General features: G+C 40.0%; 1 protein-coding gene across 2 annotated transcripts in view; it reads left to right on the forward strand.

Annotated features, from left to right (window-relative positions):
* The window catches only part of entpd8 (ectonucleoside triphosphate diphosphohydrolase 8), a 44,265-nt gene extending 20,089 nt beyond the window's left edge, over positions 1-24,176 (forward strand). For both annotated transcript variants that reach the window (XM_035435972.1, XM_035435971.1), the window contains 8 exons: positions 197-314; positions 15,039-15,189; positions 16,773-16,932; positions 18,006-18,236; positions 18,452-18,718; positions 22,272-22,382; positions 22,638-22,775; positions 23,768-24,176. In XM_035435972.1, the coding sequence (XP_035291863.1) occupies positions 197-314; positions 15,039-15,189; positions 16,773-16,932; positions 18,006-18,236; positions 18,452-18,718; positions 22,272-22,382; positions 22,638-22,775; positions 23,768-23,962 (1,371 nt within the window). In that variant the 3' untranslated portion in view covers positions 23,963-24,176. The remainder of the gene's footprint in view (positions 1-196; positions 315-15,038; positions 15,190-16,772; positions 16,933-18,005; positions 18,237-18,451; positions 18,719-22,271; positions 22,383-22,637; positions 22,776-23,767) is intronic.
* Positions 24,177-26,090: the final 1,914 nt, after the last annotated feature.

Below are 26,090 nucleotides of genomic sequence, written 5' to 3' on the forward strand. Positions count from 1 at the left end.
TATCACAATCAGCTTTCAAGTTGGGCATGGCTGGTGACATTACAAAACTCAAGTCAAGCTGCAATCATAAGCATCAGTTTTTCCAAAAAAATGCATGAAATCCAATTGCTACATAATGTTTTACAACTAAATGATGTTTTACAACATAATGTTGCTACAACACTTTTTTCCCATCCCTTCCCTCTGTCTTTATTAGTATGGGATTGTGTTTGATGCTGGGTCCACTCACACAGCCCTCTTCCTCTACAAGTGGCTTGGAAAGAAAGAAAACAACACAGGAGTGGTCTCCCAGGTTCTGGTCTGTGATGTTGAAGGTCAGTGCAGTGGAGTTCTTTTTGCAAGTTAATTCATAATGCTGTGTAAAGAGCTCTATAGGAAATAAGAAAGAAGATCGGTTCCCAGGTTAGGGGTTGGCAAAAACATTATCCATCCATTATCCAGGGCAGGGTCGTGGTGGGTGCTGGAACCTATCCCAGCATGCATTGGACAAGAGGGGAGGAATAAACCCTGGACAGGCAGCCAATCTATTGCAGGGAACAGACACCATTCACACATTCATACCAATAGGAAATTTAGAGTCTCCAACTAGCCTACCTGCATGTCTTCGGACTGTGGGAGTGCCCAGAGGAAACTCTATGCAGAAAGGCCCAGGCCAGATTCAAACCTAGGACTTTCTTGCCGTGAGGCAACAGTGCTACCCACAGCACCACCATGCCATATTTATGCATCACAATTATTAAGATTTGCATCACAATCATTTACACCCCTGTGCACTAGGGCTGTCAGAATATATTCGAAGTTCGAAAACTATTCGAAAATCTTTCTTTCTTTTTTTAAAGTTCGAACCTAAATTTGAGCATTCGAATATTAGTTTTGGATCCCGCGTATTGTAATTAACATGCAGGCTTTAATTTCATGCGGCGAATCATGTTCATGCACACAAAGTTCATTTCCTGTGGTAACGTTACTTCCTCTGTCAACAAAAAACATTCTGCCCTGGACCCAGAGCAAGTGGATCGTCTGTTTTTCCTTGCCAATAACCTCCGGTGATACTTTCAGCTCCACGTTTCAGCACGTTACTGGTCAGCTAGCCTCGCGAGCCAGTCTCTTTTTTCACTTCGTTCAACAGGTCTGGTCAGCTAACAATTTAGGCTAAATAATGTTCCCATGGCAGGCTATGTTTCCTTTCTTTTCTGAAGATTTTGATAAAATTGGATAATGAAAGAAGTTAAACAAACTAAACAGAGTAAGTACTTTATGTTGTTTTAGGCGACAGGTATTAGCCGTTTGAATAGTTTTTGTGTTAAGAAATAAACAGGGATTTCCTATAAACAATAATTTCCCTATGATTAATAAATGCCGATTTGTGGCAAATTACATCCATGAGAAAGTGCTTTATTCATTTGCGCATTAGGCTGTAGAAACAGCAGGGGGCTCATTTATAAAATGAACTTGCGTAAAATGACCTGACGTACAGCCACGACCGTTTCCCCGGTAAAATTGAGTCATATTGAAATTTTATAAATCACTACTTTGACGTGATTTTCTACACACGCGCCACACAGTTGATCTAAAACATGTTTTATAAATGAGGCCCCAGATGTAGTAACCTAGTATTAAAGTTCAGCGATGTCCTCTATTCTACTGCCCGCTTGTGGAAAATAACGCGCAGGCCAGTTTAGAGGGAGCGTCACGTGCATATTGCGCCCGACAATAAGCAGCTTATTTTTGTGAATTATAGGCAAATGATATTCGAATATATTCAAACTCTAACTAATTACAAAAGCTAATATTCAAACTCAATTTCATGGCACTTTTGACAGCCTTACTGTGCACCATCTCTTCACAAGGATAACACTCCCGAGTCATCTCCTGTAGTGTTCCATGAGATGGGTGAACAAAATGGGGAGGATCTTTGACCATTCCTCCATACATAATCTTTCAAGAACCTTCAGATCCTTCTGTGTGTGCTTATAGATTTCAAATCAACTGGGTCCAAGTCTGGAGTCAGGGAAGGCCATTGAAAAACATAAATTCTGAGATCATTCAACCATTTTGTGATTGATTTTGAGAGGTTTTTTTTTTTGCTGAAAATCTCTGTTTAAGCTTCCTGGCATGGTTTCAGAGGCTGTACATATGAACAGATTCATTTCATAGAGTTTATTCACAATTATAAAATACATACCAGTTTTATATTATGCCAGCACATTTTTCCTTTTCAGTTCTCAAGGGGCACTAGCTCTTCACTCCCAAGGACTAGAGAGACATGGTTTAGATGCAGCTGGCCTGGCTAAGGGTAGCCTACTGTTCTGCCTGTGTTCAGTTGTTGCATGTTCTCTTTATTGCTTGTGGCAATGGTAGCTTTATACATGCTATCACTCGGTTTTTTCATCCATTCATCGTTTGTTTTTTGTTTTTTCATTGTTTTTATATTAGAACTAATATAAAAACAGTTAAATAATGCAGTATATGATGTCATATATGTATGTAGGTCATAAATGTATGGGAAGCTTACAATATCATATATACAATAGTATTATATTCAGTACCCAGAGATCAATGGAACTTGACCTTTCACCTCTTATGATGTAATAAGGCAATTTCACATTGCCTCTATAAAAGGTTAAATAACTATCTACATTTTCATTTGGTGCTACCCATAGTAGTGTAAGATCCACGAAAACAAGATTCAAAATGATGTATGGTATGCATATCTGAAAAAATGACCCTCTTCATGAGAATGATTGTAACTTGAGGCTTCAGAATTTTGATGGAATGCTCGGGGACCAGCATTGGAATCTATTGACTTGGATTCTAAGTAATGGGAAATTGCACAAATACACTTAGCAATTAATTCATCACATCAATTGTGATTGTACATACTTGATGGGTTTAAAGCCTGTGTTTACTTAGCAAGTTGATAACCACCTTCGTGACATTGGCTAATCCTGATTCCCATTGTTAGGTTTTGTCAAGCAGTTAACGCAAAGAAACTCTGGGTATGTTAACCTTCCTTCACAGTATACCCCCCAGGAAGAAATCGAACACCATCTATATAGCTTCTGCAGTCACCATTTCTAAATATCATTGAACACGCTACACAACGTTTAGAACTTGTATGACAGCATTCCAAAAAGGATTGAAGTTGTTTTGAATGAAGGGTGGCACAACTCCTTATTAGTTACGTGATATTCATATATTGTTAGGTGTTTCCATTATTTTGTCCATCACCTGTGTATACACACGCAATGGCAATTACAAATCCTATGTAATAAATGTCATTCATTAACAAAGTCAGTCTATAAATAATGATATACATAGCATTTGCTAGGGATATTCTAAAATGCTTAACAAGAACAGTGGTTGCTGAGACTAAATATACCTGTCACAAGGCTCAGGGCTAGGATCCATGTACAGAGAGGACGCAGGAGATGAAGGTAAGTGCGACAAAAAGACCTTTTTACACAGGCAAAAACAAAACAAACAGGAGCACACAAGGAATAGAAAGAACTAGGAACTAGATGCAGGATTGCTACGAGGCTGGCATAACGTGCAAACATAACACTGAAACCAATCGAAGAAACACTGGGAACAAGGAGTTTAAATACATGGCATAGCATGTGAAAATAAAATTAATAATAGTGGAACTCCTGAATGAGTTCAGGGTCCAGAATATTTTAAGCATCATGGAACACGCATCAGGACCGTATCCCTCCCACCAGGCATTGGATGGAGCATTTAACCTGGTGGCTGATGGTATATATGGACTGTCCATCAATGATTAGTGAGGTGGTGGCCACTGGGAGGAGGGATCCAAGGGGTTGGTGATTACAGGCTTGAGCCTGGACACATGGTATGTGGGGGGGATCCACATGAAACACAGCAACAGGATCTGGTAATCCACAGGATTGACATGCTGGAAAGATCTTGAAACAACAGAAGAAATAAGGGGCCAGCTTCTGGAGCTCCATCTGGAGTGAAAGATCATGGGGGATACCTTCCATCTAGACTGGAACAGGAGAATGGGATGAAAACAGTGATTAGCCTGCCGCTGATGTCTAGTCAAGGTCCGGAGGAGCATCAATTCAACTTTTGATGAGGTCTGACAGCAGAAAAGGATGACCGCCCAAGAAGATGCCACACCTGCCTCACACTTAAGCTCAGTAAATGGGAGGCTGGAACATGTACTGGCACTGGGAGGGGGACAACCCAGTGGAAAAGCTTTGGGTGTTGTGTGCATACTCAGCCCAAGGAAGGAACTGACTCCATGGGGGTTGTCCAACATGAAACACCTCAGGGTGGCCGCAGGTCCTGCTTGATGCAGTCCATCTAGTCATTAGATTGGCGATGAAAACCAATGGACAGATTTGCAGAAGCACCTAAAAGAGAACAAAAGACCCTCCAGAAACTGGGTGTCATGGTCAGACACAATACCAATCAGGAAGACCATGAAACCTAAAAACATGTTGCACAACAAGCTGAGCAGTATCTCGGACAGATGGGAGCTTAGGGAGAACAAAATAAGCAGCTTTGGAAAATGTGTCCACTGTCAGCAATATAGTGGTAAAACTCTTGGAGGGAGGCAGACCGGTGATAAAATCCATGGCAATATGGGACTAGGGATGGGAGGGGATGGGCAGAGGGTGCAGAAGCTCTGGAGTAGATTGCTGTGAGGGTTTGCTTAGGGCACATGTGGAGCGAGCCGAGACAAAGGAACTGGAATGCTGTCTCAATAGTGTGCCACTAAAACCTCCTTATGAACTCCAGAGAGCACTGTGTACCTGGGTGGACTGTAAGCTAAGAAGTATGAGCCCACTGGAGAACCACAGAACAAACAGAAGAGGGGATGAAAAGTTAATTATGAGGACCACCCCCAGGGTTGGCTTCATGACACTGTGCCTTCTTGGCAACTGTCCCCAAGTACTCAGAGCCGCAATGATGAAACTGGGTATGATAGGGCCAGGAGGTGGCCCCCCTCCAGGTTGAATGGCCAGTAGAGTGCATTTGGCTTTGTTTTCTTAGTCTCTGGACAATAAGAAAGGGTAAAGATTAAGTGGTTAAAAAACTATGCCCACCTTGCCTGATGGGAAATTCAGCTGTTTAGCCTCCCGGATGAAAGCCAAGTTCTTATGATCAGTGAGGACCACAAACAGCTGCTCTGCCCCCTCAAGCCAATGTCTCCATTTCTCTAAAGGAAGCATACCTGCCAGGAGTTTTCTGTTCCCTTTGCTTCAGCTTTTGTCTGCAGGGCTCAGGTGTATAGAGAAGAAGGTGCACAGGTACAATCTTTGGTCAATGGGAGGTCTCTGAGAAAGAACAGTACCTACCCCAACATCTAAAGCATCCACCTCTACCAGAAAGAGTAGGGAAAGACCAGGCAGTTTATGACAGGGTGGGCCATCAGCAACAGCTGCTGAAGTTCCATGAATGCTGTGTCTACCTCAGGAGATCAGAAGAACTGGGCACTGGAACTTCTGGTGAGGGCGGTCAATAGCGCCACAAGTTCCTAATGAAGCAGCTGTAAAAATGAGCAAAACCCAGGAACTGTTGTACCTGCTTCTGAGGAAGTCTGGGGCTATTCCAGGACTAGTCACACCTTGGGAATCTATTTTCAAAACCCTCAGGAACACAATGAAATGGCACCTTGTGTGTGAAACTCAGACTTCTTGGGTTTCACATAAAGTTGGTGCTTCAGCAGGCACTGAAGGACCACTCGAACGTGCTACCCATGCTCTCAGAAGGATCTAGAAAAAAAATCAAGATATCCAAATATACAAAAACGAAGTGGTTGAGCATGTCTTTAACCCCTTCCCATGGATGCCAAATCTGGCCAATCCTCCATTTTGGGGGTGTCTTATTCAAAGGTGTGAGCATCTCGGAGACTTGGAAAATGGCTTAACTGGTGCAAGACATTTATTTGTACCATTTACAATACTAACTTATTTTAAGTTGGTTTAGGTTATATACATCATTTACATAATGTAGGTAGAAATAAATTTCCACAATTGCAATTATCTTGACGAAAATGCAAAAATGAAGTTGTTCGCTTTCACACTGATCAGCCACAACATTAAAACCACCTGCATTTTTCTACTTTTTTCTGATTTAATATTTTATTTTCTCTGTTTGTAATCAAACAATTCACACGTGGTCAAAGCGCAGACTCAGAGCTTTGTTTCTCCTGAACATTTTTTACATTGAGTTCAACAGGAAAATTAATCAGGAGAAACAATGCTTGTAGTATCTACTGCATATCTGGCAGCAGCACGGTGGTTTGAGGCTCATTTGATACCTTGGACCCTTGATGACTTAAAGCCATTTAGCCAACAAATGTGTTCCATACTGTATCAGCATAATTTACAGCTGAATCTAGTCCCACCCCCCAATTCCCATAGAGATCCATTCAAATGCAAAGAGTTTTTGTATCACTTGTAAGACAACCTGACAATAAGATATCCAGACTCTGATGATGTTGATAGGTCACAGACATCAGGAAGTCATGGCATGCAAAGAATACGCAACCAAATGTAAAACATGACTCTTTTATTTGACATTATGTTAATTTGTCTAAAACACTGAAATGGGGGACTGCGTATAAAAAGTGCTGTAATTACTACATGGTGAAACACAAATGTATAAGAATACCTTTTAATAAAAGCTCTGAGTCTGAACTTTGACCACATGTGAATTGTTTGATTACAAACAGAGAAAATAAAATGTTAAATCAGAAAAAAACAGAAAAATGCAGGTGGTTTTAATGTTGTGGCTGATCGGTGTAAATTGTAATGAAATAGTGAGATATAAAACAGGTAAAACTATACATGTCTTAGATCATAAACTCTTGCCCACAAGTGTGCAAAATTAGTGTGATATGTGGAACTACTAAAGATCTATGAAGCAAAATGTAAGCAGTGTACTTTGGTGTTCCTTAGCTTCTCCAAATCTATCCAAAATATCTAAATTGTGCATTGCTGTAAATAACAACATAATAATGTATTTCATTGAAAATAAAGTGTTTTGACTCAAGAAACTCACTTTTGTATCATTTTCAAATAGGTATTACTATTATTCAAACAGTATGGGTGTAGGATATCTAGGGGGTCCAAAAACATATCCATAATATCTCCAAAAATGACTAAAATGCTTTTAGTCTAATATAAAAAATATTAATTTTCCCCTTATGATGGTTTAAGATGAAACATTGATATCACATTGAAAAATAATACAAAAACAGTGGGCCTCATTTACAAAACATGTGTATGACCACATTTGATAAACTGTGTGTAAGAACGTTTCCAAGAACATTTCAGCATTCATAATTTTTTTCTTACCTGTATTTGGTCATGGCTGTTTACTTATGCTAATCACATGAACAGTATTGTGCATAAAATTTACAGACAGTCAGCATTCATCATCTCATACACCTGGGATATGCACAAAAACAAAGGTCTGTACGTGTGTCATGGATCCCATATTGGTTTTCCCTAGGAAAGTTTTTAGGAACAAAAGTAAGAATAATTTGAGAAAAGTTTTGTGAATGAGGCCCATTGTGACAAGCTGTGGTATACATACCTAAATGTGTAATCATTCACTCTTATATGTTTTTCTGTAGCCTACTCTACAGTATGTAATGTTTTGTTGCATGGGGATGCGATGACTGTGCCATTCGGTCCACCAAAGAGGCGGATTGGTCTCGGCTGCGCCGGCTGGTGGAGAGAGCACACGCACCTGGGTTGCGGTAGCTAATCAGCCCAGGTGCTTAAAGGTGTGCTGCTATCCACAGTTTGGGGCTGAGAACTGGAGCTCACACTGAGAGCGAGTTTCTTCATTTCAGTTGCGTTTAATTTCAGTTTTGTCTCTTTTAACAAGACGGGGAACCCCTGCTGAAAAGTGGGAGCAGCTGGCCAGGTGAAAATCTGGCCAGCTACGATTGGGGAACTGAAAAGTCTTCGCTCGGTTTTGCTTCCTTTTGTCTTTGTTATTTTAGTTTGTTGTTTTAGTTAATTGTTTTTGCCTGGAACCCGTGAGGGGGAATGGGGAAGATGGCGTTTATTTTATTCCATGTTTGTGTGGGTGCACTCTCTTTCTCTCTCCATGCGGCAACCAATGGTGTTCCCCGACACTGCTGCATCTCCCTCCCAGGGGTGTCATGCTGGCGTGTGACAATGGCATTAAAACAATATTCCACAGTCAGAAAAGATTTTGCTGATAGTTCCAGCTTCACATCAAATTGGTGCATAACATAACATGACTGAGCCACCTACGAATGTTTTGGTTACGGTGTGTAATGTCCACAGTAGAAAATAACACTAGCCTATTGCAATATACTCAATTTCAAAAAAAATATAACCGAAAATAATATAACCCAAATACACTACATGGGCCAAAGTATGTAGACACCCCATTCTAATTAGTGAGTTCGGCTACTTCAGCCACACCCATTGCTAACAGGTGCATAAAGCATACAGTTATACAATCTCCATAGACAAACATTGGCAGTAGAATGGGTCATACTGAAGAGCTGAGTGACTTTCAACGTGGCAACATCAGTACAGCCCCCCCCATCCCTCTAACAACATGTCTCCCCATTGGACATTTTACCGACACCAGCCAAATCTTCACCTACACGACCCAATCAAAAACTCGCATACACACGCAAAATACCCATACCTTTTTACTCTGAAACATTTCCAGTCTAAACAGCTAGTCTGCCTGTGGCCTAGTGGGCAAAGTTACAGTCTTGGAAACATGGGGTCGTAGGTTCAAGCCCAGCTAGGAACATGTTTCTTTAACCTGCTTTTACCCTCACTAATAATTGTCTACTACTTCTCAATTATTGCTTTTGCACCATATATACCCGCCGTTCACCGAACGTATACACTGCATTATGACGTACCGTCTGCACGTTCAGTTTTTAACCGGCTACAATATTGCAAAGCCATATGGATTCAACGGGAGCTCTTCTGTGCTTACTGGCCTGTGTTCTTCTTTGAAACCACAGACAGGTTTGCTAATGATATTTCACGCATTGCATAGCTATGTCATGGTGCTGCACAAACAAAGTCACAGACTGGTAAACCTCCAGTTGAAGGATTGAATCCCGCCTCGCCCTCAGGCAGATAATTTCCTCTTTTACACTAACGTTTTCTTACGCTTATATATGCTTTACCAAAACTCACTCACGGCCACCCATATGCATTTCATGATGGCAAATGTATTCCTTTCATTAAAAAGTTACACCAGTTCACCACTGTGCCATTTCTACTAACTATATTTCTTCACTTGGCTACCGTACAAAACCTTCTTATCCGCAAACGCCACGTTTCTACATTCATGTTACCTCGCCCTGTTCTCTATCGAGCCACATACAAACAATTACTATGTATGTATGTTCTGCAACTCCCCATTAAAACATTACATTTAAAATCATGACTCACTCATAATTATAACTACTAATACCGAACATGAGAAAAGCACATCAGTGCAATAGACTTCACACATTACTTAACCCTCCACTTTAACGAATAATGCTTTATACCGACTGTTATATATACATTCAATAAGGAAACTAAGCTCGCTCATGGTCACTTCATTTACTTCGCACTATAGTCAGTGATCATGTCAACCTTTACCTACATGGCCATTCTGCTAAACACATATTGTTTCAACTACGCAATTTCATAATTTTTCCTAATTTCTCTCACACTGTTGTTATTTTCTCATATGCAAAGCCTGCTGGGACATATGCGTCTGCTCCTATTCTGCACTATCAAGTTTTCCGGTTCTAGCTTAGCAAAACAGCGAAGAGGATTCCTACCTGCAGATAAGCCTATCAAAATGCCTTATAAACCTTACAAACACTAAAAGTGCATCTCCACGAAATAACACAACAGAGCAGGACAGAAGGGTACACAAGTTGCGACCTAGGGAGCTCTAATTCTACGGGCTTGCTGATTCTTTTGTCAATCAAGGCTCGTTGGATGGCCATCAAATCTGTGAGTACATACACTGGCCATATTTCACCTGCATTTCTGATGCGTTTACACTTACGCCACCGCACCCTTTGTCACAGCCACTGTTTTACATATATAGCAAACCGAAACTGCTAAACGGTACACGCTCATCAGACTGTACAAATTCACACAAGGATAGCCATAATCCACAACCGTTTCTTACAGGGTCACTTCGCATTTCTCACTCTCATAATAAAACTTTTTGCAAAAAGAAATGATATCTCATAAAAAACACGTTTTCAACGTACAAAAATGCCAAGTTACTCTCATATACAAGACATACACCGTCTATAACTCATTCATTCAGACTGCCAAAATCCAGGCCTGCCATTAAAAGTATTGATATCAAAATGACGCCAAGTTACGGTACTACAAACAATGTAGGCTATCTTGCCTCACTGAAATGAAATAAGATGTATTCCAAAGCAATGCTACCCAATATTTCCTTAATTCTTTCAAGTCACTGGGCCCGCAGAGAAAAAACACTGGAGGCTCAACAGGTAAATTTGAATAAAGACTTTACTTTCAAAAAGTAAACAGAACAACCAAAAGGCCACAAGGGGCAATTCCAATAAAAAAACTAAAACTTCAAAGAACAGAAAACACAACGAGGAACTCAAAATGCTAGAAGAAAAACAAGAAACAAGAAAACAAGCAGGGGAACTCGAAAACTTGGAACACTTGGCGAGGGCAAAATACAGGCAGGGCAGAACACAAGTCATGCAGAATGCTGGCAGGGCAGAACACAAGCAGAACACACAAGGAACCAGCACCCGAGTCAGGGAAACAAAGAACTTAAATAAACCAGACAATAACCAGACACAGGTGAACTCAATACATAATCAGACCAGAGTGGGAAGGGATAACGAGACAACCAAAAAACAATAACTGAATAATTGAAAACAATAATACAATTAAACACAGGGAAAAGCAATGAGGTAAAAACCAACAGAACTACAAAACTGAGCTGCCGCCATCTGGCGGCCCAAAAAAGGAAAAGCAGAAACAGAAACACAGAACCATGACACCCAGGGGCAATTTAGACTCTCCAATTAACCTAACCTGCATGCCTTTGGACTGTGGAAGGAAACCGGAGTACCCGGAGGAAACCAACACGGACACGGGGAGAACATGCAAACTCCACACAGAAAGGCCCGGGCCTTTCCATATCCATTTTTAGAAGCTCGGTGAAACCTCAAATTAGTGGTGCAAATGGATCCAAATGGATCATAAAATCATAGTAAAATAAAAACCACAAAAATAAAAGACCACTTAGAAAAGTAAGAAGTATAAGTAAAATTAAAGACTAAAATAAGAGAGTAAAAAAACATAACAGTGAGGGTGGTGAGTAAGTAAAGAAAGGTATGGAATAAATGCCATTTTGAAACTTTCAGTGGATTCTGCTTATCATAGATCCTTTAGAAGGATTTTCTTGAGTTTTGGTCCATAGTAGCTAAAAGCTACCTGACCAAATGTTTTTGTTCTGATAGTAGGTATTTATAGGAGCTTGCTACCTGAGGATCTAAGGGCTCTGCAAGGTGTATAGCTTAAAAGCAAATCTTCGGATGCAAGGCCATGACATGTAAACAAGTATTTTACAGGAGTATTTTAAAAACAATTCTAAAAGTAACAGGTGGCCAACGGAGTGCTTTTAAATGATGTGTGCTCTCTTTTTAGCTTTGGTCAACAATCGTGCAGAATAATTTTGGACTAGTTCCAGCCTGCTTGTAATAAACGCTCAGCATTTCCCTGGGTTAAAATGGGCGTACTCTTGCAAGGTTCTTCAGATGATAAAATTCTGATTTTACGGTATTGCCAATGTGTGAGTGAAAATTCAGGTCAGTGTCAATAGTAACTCCGAGACTCCTTGCTTGATGTTTAACATGAACTTCCCTTGGCTCTAGATGTGAGAAGAGTGTCTCCCTCTGGGTTTTTGAACCAAAGATTAGTATTTCAGTCTTGTTTTGATTTAGCTGGAGGAAATTATTTGACATCCACACATTTAGGTCAGAGGTACAATATTATTTGTCATTGATGCTAAAGGGGTAGTGTCATCAGGGGACACAGAGATGTATAACTGAGTGTTGTCAGCATAAATATAGAACTATATTCCATGTCTCCTGATGACATGACCTAGGGGGACCATATATAGGTTAAAAAGAACTGGACCTAAGAGCCATGTGGTACACCACAGGTGTATTTATTATATTTATTGAGCATGACACAATCTACAGGGGAAAACAGACATCAAGACAGGGTGGCAGGTGGTGATCAGGAAAGGTAGAAGAGGTGGTGATCAGGAAAGGAAGGACCCAACAGAGAACTAATAGAAATTATATCTGATCTGATCTTAGGGATCTTATCGCACAGCATACAATTTTCAACTGATTCTTGTATGACAATATGTTTCATTACAGTGTACTGAGAGTTGTCCTGCTTACTGTCTACAAGGCAGTTAAAAATATACAGAAGTGATCAGAAAGGCAATGTCACAGACAGAAGAGATCTCTGTCTTGAACCCTTTTGTAAGTCCAATGCATGACTAAGCCTATGGATGGGTTAGAAATATGTTGACTAAAATCCGTAGAATAAAACTCAATATACTCAAGAAAGTCTGAGGTATTGGTGGAGATTAAAATCACCAATTGTGACTATCCTATCATTGCTGTTGTGAATGATTGATAAAAGTTCAGAGAAATCTATTAAAAACACAGGGCAAAGCTTAGGTGGTCAGTATGCAGTAAAAGTATAAATGCAAGTAAGTTTTATTGCATGGTGTTAAAAGGAATGGAAGTGCCCAAATAAAATTGCATTGCAGCCTACAGAGTCAGAGTATGTAAGGTGGTAGTCCCACCTCCTCCTTCATCCAATCGGTTAGAAAAGTAATTGCTATAGCTTTGGGCTGGAGCATCACGATTTAGCCAGGTTTCAGTTACGAACAAGCAATCAACCATGTTATCAGTAATAAGATAATTTATAAGAAAGGTTCTGCCTGATAGTTACCTAAGTTATCTGGTTCACGAGAAGCAGTTTGGTGAGCGATTTCCATGAGGTTATCCTTCTTACAGTAGTTAAATGATCTCTTGATATAATGCCTTGAGATGGCTGTTCTAACTGGAATATAAGCCAGCCCAAGATTGCATGATTCTAATGGAACAATGGGCCCCTGACTGGTGCAGAAACAAGTTGTGTAGCCAGAATGGCGGAGGCAGGGACTCTGAAGTAATCAGTTGTTTTGATAGCCTTGGACGGATGAGGTCGGTTTGTTTTGCTGGCACCAGCTAATATATTATCGCGTTACCTCAGCTTTTCCCTCAGTGTTCCAGTTGTTTCCTTGAGTGGGGAAGGGGGGGGGGGAGAATGAGAAGCCAATGGGGACTGCTTTCCCCTGGTCACCGGATTGGGGGTCGAATGGGTGATGCCTATAGTGGAGCAAGTTACCACTGAGCTGCTGTGTTCTGTTTCTGGTTTCTGTTTGGAAGTAGGCCACTGATATTGTCAATAACGTTCTCACAAAAAGCTTGTGAGCAGCGCCTGACGAGCTAAGCCTGGTGTTCAGCCTCAAAAGCCTGTTGAACCGGTTTATTCCATATCCATTTGTGGGAGTAGGACCCAAAATGTGCACTTGAGCTGATGATTGACAGAGAGTTCTAAGTAAATGGATAAAATCCAATCAGTAGTTCAGACTGTTGTTTTGGAATGTCATTCAAACCTACATGTACAATGATTTTCTCAACCATCAGGTAATTTAGTAAAATTTGTGGGAGAAAAAGAGAACTTACTGCCATCTTACCTCTGACATCCATGATTATTTAGTCACCTTGGATTAAAGTCTTAGGCTGGGGCAATTTCTGGGCGGGTGGGGCAGGTAAATGATCCATTCGCCTATCGTTAAAAGTGTCACTGATGGTGTTTTGGGGGAGTGTTCCCCAATGAGGCAGGCCTACAGTGCTGTTTCTCAGCAGGCTAGGATGTGGAGGACTTCCATCGATGTACTCCTGGTATGCTGGAGGAGTATGACTCTGTGGGACCGTTAGCAACTTGAATCTGTTTTTGAGCTGGAAAGGCTGCGGCGGAGGAAGTGAGGGTGTTTTTCTGGCATGATTCTAAAGCTCCTCTATTAGCATGGCCATTAGCATAACTGGGACAGATCACAGACTTGGGCTTGGCTCCAAGTCTAGACCAGGGGTTTTCACTTTCAGCAGTCTTTTATGCTAATTATGAATTGGTTGCAACAATTTCTGTAATATGGCTCGGTGCCAGGATGGAGTGGGGTAGCTGTTTGTTTTATCTTATTTGGTGAAGTAAGGAGTGTTTTTTTTCGGCTACTGTATCGTGAGTGTATGTCAAGGAATCCAAATCCAAATGCCCTCCAGGAATGGAGTTGTCAACCCCAGGTATAGACCATTAGCTGGATTATAGAATGAGGTACTGAAATGTGTCTGTGCCTATGTGTGTCACGGTACGGGGGGTGGGACCCAGGCGCAGAGTAAAGAAAGACAAACTCAAAAAAAGGGAAAATTAACAAAGACTTTACTAACCAAAAAACGGCAAACAAACAGGGGAAAGAAAAGGCGACGATGGACAAAAACACAAACTCAAAAAATATCTAAATAAAACAGAAAACAAGAGGAACTCACAAACACGGGCAGGGCAGAACACAGGCAGGCAGAGCACAAGGGCAGGTCAAAAACACAGGCAGATACAAACGGTCTGAACATACGTCGGAAACAAACACAAGGAACCAGCACCCGAGTCAAGGGGACAAAGAACTTAAATAGACAGGGGGTAACAAGACACAGGTGAACTCAAAAAACAATCAAACCAGAAGGAGGGGATAACAAGACACAGGTGGGAACAATGATGGAATAACGAGACAATTGAAAACAATCATACAATTAACAGGGGGGGAGCAGGACACAAAACAGAAGTGCCGCCATCTGGCGGCCCAACAAGGGAAACACAGACAGGAAAACAGGACCATGACAATGTGTGACTGGACTGCACATATGCCTCTCTCCTCAGGACCTGGGATTTCAAGCTATGCCCATGATCCTCCTGCTGCTGGGCAAAGCCTTACTGCATGTTTGGATGATGCTAAGGCAACCATCCCAATTGGCCAAGAAAGGGATACACCTGTATACCTGGGTGCCACAGCTGGCATGCGGCTTTTGAGGTGAGACACCTGCTCCCTCTGCCAATGATCCACAGTTTGCCAGAACTTTACCATATGGTAATAAATGTGTTAAGCATACGGTAGCACGCTGTATATCTTAACAAATGTTAAACGTATTGCACAGTGGTGTTTACCAAAAATAATACCTATATAAAACAATTATTATTTACATTGCAGCTATTTACAATTTTGTACCTTTGATATTTATTGTTAATATAAAATTGATGGATATTTTCTTTTTACAGTGCAAGCTATGTACATATTTGAAATCAAATATTAATACGAGGGTTCTACACAAATAGTACATGTGTAAACGTGCATATTATCATTAAAATTATTTTTATCTTCTCAAAATCATGTACATTTTCTCTTTGTGAAATAGGCTTGCTTGGTTAATTGGGTGTTAGTTACATAATTAACCTTAAGTCCAGTGAAATCTTTTCTACATGTAGCTAAGTTGAAAATGCCTAAGCACTGCCCCTTCTCTGGATGTGGAGAAAGCAATATGCTTTTTTCTTTTCACAAAAATGACTAGACCTACAATAAATTAGTTTTATTTATGGAGCCCACGGGCACTGCAATATTACAACCCCCCATACAGTAAGTATTTGTAGAGCCCATTTTTGCTTGGAGCTTGCTACAGAACGAGGTAGATTGGTAAGTAGGCCTACCGTTAGCAAGCGATAATTAAACAGCTTTCAAGCGTAGACATGTGGAATCAAAGACTATCTTTAGTTTGAGATGGCTATAGAACTGTACGTTAGTGTATAGTAGCTCAGTGTTACAACATTATTACATTATTATTGAATGATCTTCAGGTTTACTTATATGATGGTAAAGCCTAAATTATTTTGTTTTCTTTAGTTTTGTCTGGTAGTGTAAGATAACTGCTCTAACCAAGCTAGCGATGAGGAATGTTTTACATATCATGTATCTTATGGATCTGAATGTTAATGAGTGCAGGATACACACCCACCCTGTCTTTGTCAGCTGAAAAGCTCACAATAATCTAACAGTGTTAATTAAAATGTAATGGTTATAACTGGGTTAAAAACTTGAAAGAAATATTTAGAATACAATCAATTGCCACTTGTTGGGAATATAACCACAATTTGAATCCAGTTGGTTGGACCTTTAAACACAAGCAAGTGTAATAGGCAGTGAGCCAAAACAGCCAAACCAACTGAAAATGATTTAAAACCTGTTTTTTTGTGGATTGTTTTTACAACATGACATAGGGAATAAATAGTATGCTATTTAAGTTTTGAAAATATAGAAAAGCTGATTACTGTAGCTTACACCTCGTCTGCTTTTTTAGGTATAGGGTAGTTTCAAGCTTCAATTAGAAAGCTAGCCGTATAACTAATGCCTAGGACTCAAATAACTAATAAGGTCAAAGGACTCAAAATTGGTCAAATTAAAGGAACAGTTACTTTCTTGGGTATTCAAAAATTATTTTATTATTTGTATGTTTTTGATTGGCCCAGTTTTGAGTGATATTTTCCATATTTACAGAAGTTTTTGATGACTTTCTGGTAAAAATGAGCTCTGCGAATGTAACTGACCATTATCTCTTTTTGCAGGCTACAGGATGCCAACAAAGCAGATCAAGTTATGGAAGAGGTGGCAAAGAAAATCAAAAAATATCCCTTTGATTTCCAGGGAGCACGAATACTCTTAGGCACAGAAGAGGGAGCATACGGCTGGATCACCATCAACTACCTTTTGGAACGGTTCATTAAGGTGTGGTAACTCTTGAGAGATTGAGAAGATTGAATCTGAAGAGTTCTAGGATTTGGACTTGCACCATAACCTCAATCAGCTGAGTGTAGGATGGGGTTATATTTAGACATATTAAAAGAGAAGAGAGGTGAAGTAAAATTGATAAGGAGCTTGTGCGGAACAAGAAAGAAAAGAACCTGTCGGGGAAGCAAGGATTATATAAAAATAGATTTCTTTTTTGGTTTTATTTTCTGAATCCAGTGGTTCTACTGTCAGTGCCCTTATGCTGCCATCGCACTGCATCACTGTATGCAGAACTAGACAGCTAGCGAAACAGTTAACAGTCTACAATAAGTGGTGAGGCTTGACTATCCCATGCTTTTTATATTGAAAACTTCCCGAAGGGAAAAACTGTTAAACTGTAGCACACAAGAGATACAATACATTTTGTATCTTGTGGCAAAATATACACTTGCGGCAGAATACAACCCACACAGACACATACGGCAAGATGCAATCTGTAAACATGTACCATTAAATCAGTGCCTATCCAACAGTAGCAGAGGAAGCTGACTCAAATTCATCTATAAAGCACATTTGCACCTTTGTGGGCAGTGTACCCAGATTATAACTGTGAGATGCCCTGTGGAAACAAATTATCTTTGGCCACCTGTTATGTGCCCATCTCATTGTTCTTGTGTTGATGTGAAGAGATGCTGCTAATTAATGCTAACATTAATGCTCACGCAAAAGTGGTATGGTAATGGTTTGGAGAGTATTGAAAATAATGCAGTACCTTTCATATTTTATACACCCTGATATTTGGTATTATTGGATTTTGGCACATAATATCTAGTCCAGAACTAATCAAGGAAAGGAAGAAATGTTACAAAACCAGGAAAACTAACTGAATTAGGATACAGCCTAGGTCTCCAACACTGTAGTCTTGGCTTTAGAGACAATTGATCAGAAAAGGGAAGACAAAAAGTGAGTGACTTAATGGGGTGTAAGCGAATACTATTTTGGCAGGAAGGGCAGGCAGAAGGATGGATGATGACTCAGAGTGTGTTCCTCTATTCCCTGTTGTGAGGCAGTACTCCTTTGAGGGTATGTGGTTGAAGCCCAAAGAAGGGGAAATCCTTGGTGCTCTGGACATGGGAGGTTCCTCCACCCAGATCACTTTCAGACCAAGAGACCCACTAAAGGATCCCATATCAGAAGTCCAGCTTCGTCTGTATGGGTTCAACTACAACATCTACTCTCACAGCTACCTGTGCTATGGCAAGGAGCAGGCTATGAGGAAGTTGCAGATCCAGCTTCTCAAGGCAAGTTGACCTTACAGTTTATCAAAGACAAAATAACATTATGAGCAGCATTATATGTGGGCATACTGACCTATAAAAGGAATATTTGTGATATTACGTGCATATGGGTTTGTTTTTTGTTAGGTGAAATACCAGTGGTTCCGAGATAGAATACAGCAGGTCTTGACATGGTATCTTTCTTCACTAAAAATCACCCATATTTGTTACCCTCACAGATTACTAACATGTCGCAGCAGGTATACCATCCCTGCTACCACCATGGCTACAACTTAACACTGGCATTGGGTGACCTCTACAATTCACCCTGTGCTGAGAAAACAGATGCATTTGACCCAGCAAACTTTGTTACCTTCTTGGGGACCAGTGACCCTGGACAGTGCCTCAAACTTGTGAAGACCATTTTCAACTTCAGTGATTGCTCCTTCCCACCTAATTGTGCCTTTAACGGCATCTACCAACCCCCCGTTTATGGCAACTTCTTTGTAAGTCGCATTTCCACATGCCAGCTACAAATACCTGTATTGGAATGGCAGGTATGCCTTCCCGCCAAGTTATGGCTTGGTGGAACGGTATGCCCCATACCATTTTTCAGGGGTTCCTACAGAAATAACCACAATAACCAGACTCTTAGCCTATAAGAACATTAACTTCTGTACCTACTGAGCTCATGTAAGACAGACAGAATTCACAAATAACTTCACACTTCCACACAGTAAAGCCCCAAACTTTGTGTTTGTGTTTTTCCTGCCGATTACATCATTACAAATGCTCTAGTAACACAATAAAAAATTCTCCCCATTTATTTATTTCATAAAAGTAATAAGATCAAAGTAGCCAACTGCAGGACACTCAGATACACAGACAAAAGGACGTTTGTAGAAACTTTGTGGTTTTATGTGGGAGCTAGCTTGCTTGGGAATTAATGCCAAAAAATGTTAAATATTGCATTTACTGCTGTACAATCTTTGTGGGAAGCTGATTTATATTTAGTTTAAAGGCATTCTCACTCATTTCACATGCAAACCCTTCATATCATTTCATGACTCAGATAGCTACACAACTAAAAAGGTAGGCTATAAAACCTCGGATTGAATTTGCAACCGTTAGACTACAGCACACTAACTAGCAACCTTCTTTGCTGTCAACTTATTAAAACTATAAATACTGAATAGCTAGCTAGCCAATGACATTAGCTATAGTTAAAAGTTAACAACAGTAAACGAGCTAGCTGCTAGCAGTTTCCACTCACCACCCATAACTTTGAGGTTAGCTACCTGGCAAGAAGAAAAAAGCTCGATTCAGGGAGTAATATAGTGTTACAGTGATGACGTTTTTTGCAGGCCAACCCAGCCATGGATTCTCTCGCCAGATTTCCAAAACTTTTTTCCCACAGGGATTTTGTTTTTTGCCAAAAGTGTGGTCTATGGTTAAGGTCAGCCTAAGAGAGTTTTACGTTTTGTTCTACGAGATAAATTACACCCATAAATATCCCATCTGTGAATTGCTAAGCCGTTATGTGCTTTAAAAAAGTAAGTTGCTAACAAGTTGCTATATTGAAACTACAACAATGATCGTATTTCTACCAACCGCAGCTCAAGTTTCCATACTAGCCCAATTAGCTGGAGCCTTTTCCTCTCTGAAAAGGCTCCAGCTAATTCAAAATGCAGCAGCTCGTATTCTCACTAGAACAAGGAGATTCAAGCACATCAGTCCAGTGTTAGCATCGCTTCAACTGGTTGCCAGTTAAATTCCGAATAGACTATAAGATACTACATCCTACTTTTAAAGCCTTACACAGGCTTGCCCCTTTGTACTTAAATGATTTACTTCTTCCTTATATTCCCTCACAAACACACCGTTCACAGGGTGCAGGCCTCCTTGTTATTCCTAGAATATCTAAAAGTACCATAGGTGGTAGAGCCTTCTCCTGTAGTGCTCCCCTCCCGTGGAACAAGTTGCTTACCCATGTTCGGGGTGCAGACACTATCACCTTATTTAAAGCTGGGCTCAAAACATATCATTTTAGTCTCTCTTTGAGGGGCAGGAGTGGGTGGCGGGCATAGCTATAGAGTCTCTGGTGGACTGAGTGGTTAGTGCTGTCACTGGATCATCATTGGTAGTGCTGTGTTAAGCTGAACATGGTCTGGTGATGACTGTCTCAAGCCTGCCCTCATGGCTGCGTTGGCCCCTGCCTCTGTTTCCCTTAGCTATGCTGCCATAGCCTTATTCTGCCGGGGTTTTCCTTATCGCACACAGGCACCTCTGTCTCTTCTGCTCTGCTTGCTAATCTACCATTTGTACCCCCTAACAGTGTTTTTTTTTCTCGTCTTACTTGGCTCTGGGCACCTGCCCGGAGCTCTAGCCCAAGTTTGCTGAGCACCCCCCCTGGCCCGGAGCTCCAGCCTTAGACCAGCTAGGCCAGCTGGGCACCCCCGCCTCCTGCCACTGTTGATTTTCCATAACAAACCGGTGCCTGCCCACGGCAGATGGGTTCCCCCTCTGAGTCCGGTTCTGCTCAAGGTTTCTTCCTGTTATCAGTCAAGGAGTTTATCCTTGGCACTGTTTCCCTAGGCTTACTCTTTGGGGGCCGGTTCTTTGTAAAGCTGCTTTGTGACAAAGCTCCTTTGTTAAAAGCGCTATACAAATAAAATGTATTGATTGATTGATAGCCCGACTGCACATGATTGCCGTTCGGCAGAAAACAAAATCCCAATGGGAAAAAAAGCATTGGAAATCTGACGAGAACCCATGACTCAAAAATGCGAAATTCCAGGTTTTAGACTACAAACTGTAACACTCTATAATGAGGCAAATACCATTTTGACTGAGCTATCTAGCTAATGGTACAGAGCGAGTGTAATGTTAGTGATGAATACGGTACCGAAATGAGCCACTGATATCTGCATTGTGGTCTGATAGGTAGGTCAAAGTGCTATGGAATTTCACTGTGCAAGCCTATTCATGGCTCTGACAGCTAAGTTCCATGACTACAAGGTAGGCCCAAATACCTCAGACTACTATTGCAGGCTTCGCCCAGCCACAGGCTTGTTCTGTGCATCTGCAGCTGGGTAATTAAACAGGTTGTGAAATGTTTCCAAAATTATTACATGTAATTTGGCCCTGTGTTTTTTTATTTTTTTATTTTTTTAATCTTACTACAGTATCTGAAGAAAAAATACCTCATGGATGAAGACGTCATTTAAATGAATGTTTTAAAAAGCTGGTGTCAAGGATTATGCTTATACTTGGTTGTATATTTGCAGCTTAAAATAAATACCAGTTGTACAATAGATAACATAAATAGACAGATAAATACACCGTATGACCAAAAGTATCTGGACAGCCCCCTCACTAATGCTCTTCTGGTGGAATGGCAGCAAATCCCTGCTGCAATTATCCAACATCTATTATGAACATTTCCAGAAGAGTGGAGGTTGTTATTGGGTGGACCAAACGCCCATAATTTTGGATGAGATGTTGGATGCCAAGTGTCCATATACTTTTGGCCATGTAGTATAGATAAATAGAATACTTCATTATCCCCATGGGGAAGTTTTCCTAGCATCATATAACATTCACATTTATAAACTGACATTTATACCAAGAAACATTCACATAATAATACACACTAGAGGAATGGGGAAAGAATAAATAAAATTTATAAATTGTCTGATGTAAAAAGGTGTTTTTATTGAGATTTAGGTTTATCTTCCCTCCATTATCTTGCACTACTTTAGGGGATGGTTGTATCCAGAGCAACTTATAGTGTAAGAAAACATAAGTACATCCTGATATTTCAGAAACATTTCCAGATCACAAAATCTGTGCAAAATTATGAAGGAACTAAATGTAAGCTAACTTACTGTATTTAAACCTAGAACCATAACACAAAATATGTACGAACTAATTTATTTTACACTTTTACATTCTGTATGAAAATACCTTCCTTCAATTTATCTATTTGTTATTTAAACTGATTTCAGTCACTGCTGCAGTGTGGCTCCATGATACTAACTATACTCTCTGCCCCCCTAGGCCTTCTCAGCTTATTTTTACACCTTTGACTTTCTTGGCCTGGCCCCTCAGGCCCCACTGCCTCAGGTTCTCAGCACCATAGAGTCCTTCTGCAAAAAGGACTGGTTAATGGTGAGATGTCATAAAGCTTTTATTTAGTGGAGAGGGCTCCTACATTGTTCCAACATTTATTCCTCAATATTAATTATGGCTGTTCTGATGTCAGGCTTATGATGGTGACAGTGGTGTTAATCATTGCATATAGTCATGATGACAATGATGATAATGATGATGATGAGGGTAAAATGGTCATGATGATGATGTTGATTTTTCTGTTGACGGGGATGATGACAGTGCATTGCTGAAAGACCACATTGTTTTACATAGGTGAAAACAGAGAATCCCAACATTAAGGATAAGTACCTTCTGGATTACTGTGCCTCAGCCAACTACATAATGACTTTACTACAGGAAGCCTACAAGTTCAACGAGACAACTTGGAGCAACATTTACTTCAAGAAAAAGGTGAGAGCTGTATGGAAGTAAGAAATATGTATAAGAAAATGTGCTTAAAATGTAGTAGATCATGTACTGAGCATGCCCAATCATAAAAATCATATTAAATTGAAACTTTGTTTTAAACAGCTTTGGATAAGAAATTAACCTCTGCATTGCATGCAACCAGCAATAGTTGGGATTAGTATATTATTTTTTCTGGTGGCGTTCAAAATGATTATTTTCTTTAATAATGTGCTCTTTTTTGTATTATTGCGCTGAGCATATTTCATTTGAATTAAAATGTTAGTGATGTTGCATACACACTTGCTGGTCGGGGACTGTTGTTAGGCAGGTCTGTTATCCTACACTGCAAGTCGCTCTGGATGAGAGCATCTGCTAAATTAATAATATAATGCAATTGGTGTCCTATTTCCTGTATGACAATCATATCTCCCATTAACCTTAGGGACTACATTCACAATATGTATTGTGTGCAGAGGGGAACAGGAAGAATCTAGGTTGAGCATAGCCAGTAAAAGAAGCATATGGTCAGACAGAGTCTAGTTTAACACAACCCAGCCACATTTGCTCTTTATTAAGTATACAAAACATAGCACTTGACATTACATGCATATGTGGTTACATTACATTACATTACAGGCATTTAGCAGACGCTCTTATCCAGAGCGACTTACACAACTTTTTACATAGCACTTTACATTGTATCCATTTATACAGCTGGATATATACTGAAGCAATGCAGGTTAAGTACCTTGCTCAAGGGTACAACGGCAGTGTCCTTACCCGGGATTTGAATCTACGACCTTTCGGTTACAAGCGCAGTTCCTTACCCACTGTGCCACACTCCGTCCACACTCCCTTACTTCAGTCTATCTGTATCTATGAGGTTCTACTGTGGTACTTACAAGACTGTTAGCATTAAAATGATACCTTAAAAGTTACCAATTGACCTAAAAACAAACTTGATTTTCATATTTGGCTTTATTTGTATCTATCAGGTAGCAGACACAGATGTTGGCTGGACGCTGGGATACATGCTGAATCTGTCCAGCCTTATCCCATCTGAGCATCCCCTGTTGATGAGTGGAGTAAAGCATGAGCAGTGGGCGGCTGGGGTATTCTTTATTGTCTTTGCCCTCTTCCTCAGTCTAGTAGTCACAGTCATCCTTTGTGCAGTAAATATAAACTACTGAGAGGTATTGAGCACTGGGCTCAATAATTAATCAAACCAAAAGGGATAGATTTTTTTTGCAAGAACTAAAATATGTAGCAAAACGGGTGTTTTAGGTTTCTAAATATTGGAAGGAAGGGATACGTTAGGGAAAAACTGTATGCTTTCTTTCAAGCTCCAGAATTAGATTTGATTGAGCAGTACTTAAATAAATACTTATCAGAATTTTGCATCTCTTTTCAGTTGTTTGGTGGAATTACTTTTGAAAGACAATTATTGTTGGAGGTAAAATTGCTATAGTCGACAACAAAGGTGACTATATTTATTTCACTCATTTTTTATATTATGCCCCATGAATAATTTTGCGAGCTGTTATATGTCCTGAATCTCAACAAATTTAGTGCATTAAATTGTTTAACCAAAATTGGTGAATAAAAAAACCTTTACAGTTTATGGTGCCACATAACACAATAATATAAGATTATGTCTTTTGCCTGCTGTCAGGAGCAATTATATTCAGTCTATATATATACACACACACACATAGATGGGTGACAAATTAAAGGAAAAACCAACATAAAGTGTCATAGTAAGGTGTTGGGCCACCACAAGCCAGAACAACGTCAATGCCATTTGGCATGGATTCTACAAGCATCTGGAACTCTACTTTTCTTCCAAAAGATATTTCCTCATTTGGCATTTTGATGATGATGGTGGAGAGCGCTGTCTAACACATCGGTACAAAATCACTTATAGGTGTTCAATTGGGTTGAGATCAGGTTACTGGCCATAGCATATGATTCACATCATTTTCATACTCATCAAACCATTCAGTGACCCCTTGTGCCCTGTGGATGGGGGTATTGTCATCCTGGAAGAGACGACTCCCATGAGGATAGAAATGTTTCATCATTGGATAAAGGTGATCACTCACAATAACTTTGTATCGATTTACAGTGACCCTTCCCTCTAAGGGAACAAGTGGACAAAAAACCATGCCATGAAAATGCCCCCCATAGCATAAAAATGGACTCCCTCACTGTAGGGGTCAAGCATTCAGGCCTGTACCATTGTCTTGGTGTATGCTACACATGCCCTTACCTACTTCTTGAGAAAGCGTATAATTCCCACTTGAAAATGATGCAAAAGCAAGTTTCTTGAGTCAAAACAATTGATTTGTAGTGACATACATGATTATGTTGTAATTTACAGCAATGCATAATTTAGACATTTTGGATAGATTTGGAGACACTGGGTACACTGCTTAATTTTTGCTCCGTAGATCTTTAGTAGTTCTGCATATCCATCCTTAGATTTTACACACTTGTGGGCAAGGAGTTTTTGATCCAGGACATGTATAGCTTAACCTGTTATATATATGGGATCTCTCAGTATTTCACTGCAAACTAAAAAAGACCAAATTCATTTTTGACAATTGCATTTGTGACACTTTATTTCTTCCTCAATTATGAATATAAACAAATCTAAGTTAGTATTGTAAATGGTACAAATGTCCAGCTTCATTAAAGCCATTTTTCAAGTCTCTGTGATTCTGACATCTGGAGTTATAATGCTTGAAATTAGGTATACCCTTAAATGGACTAGGATTTGGCAGATATCTACCCTACATATACAGCAGGCCAGACTCAATAAATCAGACCTAACAGAATTATAGTTGGTTATGAGCAGTTTACATGGTGTGACTATTGCGGAGGGTCTTAAGCATAAAGCACTATATGGAAAAAAAGCTATTGAACCATTGAGTCCGTGGCTCAATAATCCTTTGAAAAAGCAGCACCATACCAGCTTGAAAAATGTCTAAGATTAGCCGGCCTAGTCTCCGGTAATCTCATTCAACTTCATTTTACCTGCAATATATTGTAACTGTCCCTACGGGTTCTGCATGGGACATGCATGTATAGGACACAAAAATGAATGGGACTCAATGGTTAGGAGTCTGAAATTACCATAAGATTACCAAATGACCATTGCCCATGGGTTTACAGGAAGCATACTGTGAAATGTATTAAAGCAATTTACAAGGTAATTGCTGCCAGAAATACATTTTACAGTATTCCTTTTACAGTAACTTGCTATCAGCTACATGATTATTTAAAATTATATTTTTTACTTAGGCCTAATTATATGCA

The sequence above is a fragment of the Anguilla anguilla genome, chromosome 10 (assembly GCF_013347855.1).
Source record: "Anguilla anguilla isolate fAngAng1 chromosome 10, fAngAng1.pri, whole genome shotgun sequence".
Taxonomy (NCBI): Eukaryota; Metazoa; Chordata; class Actinopteri; order Anguilliformes; family Anguillidae; genus Anguilla; species Anguilla anguilla.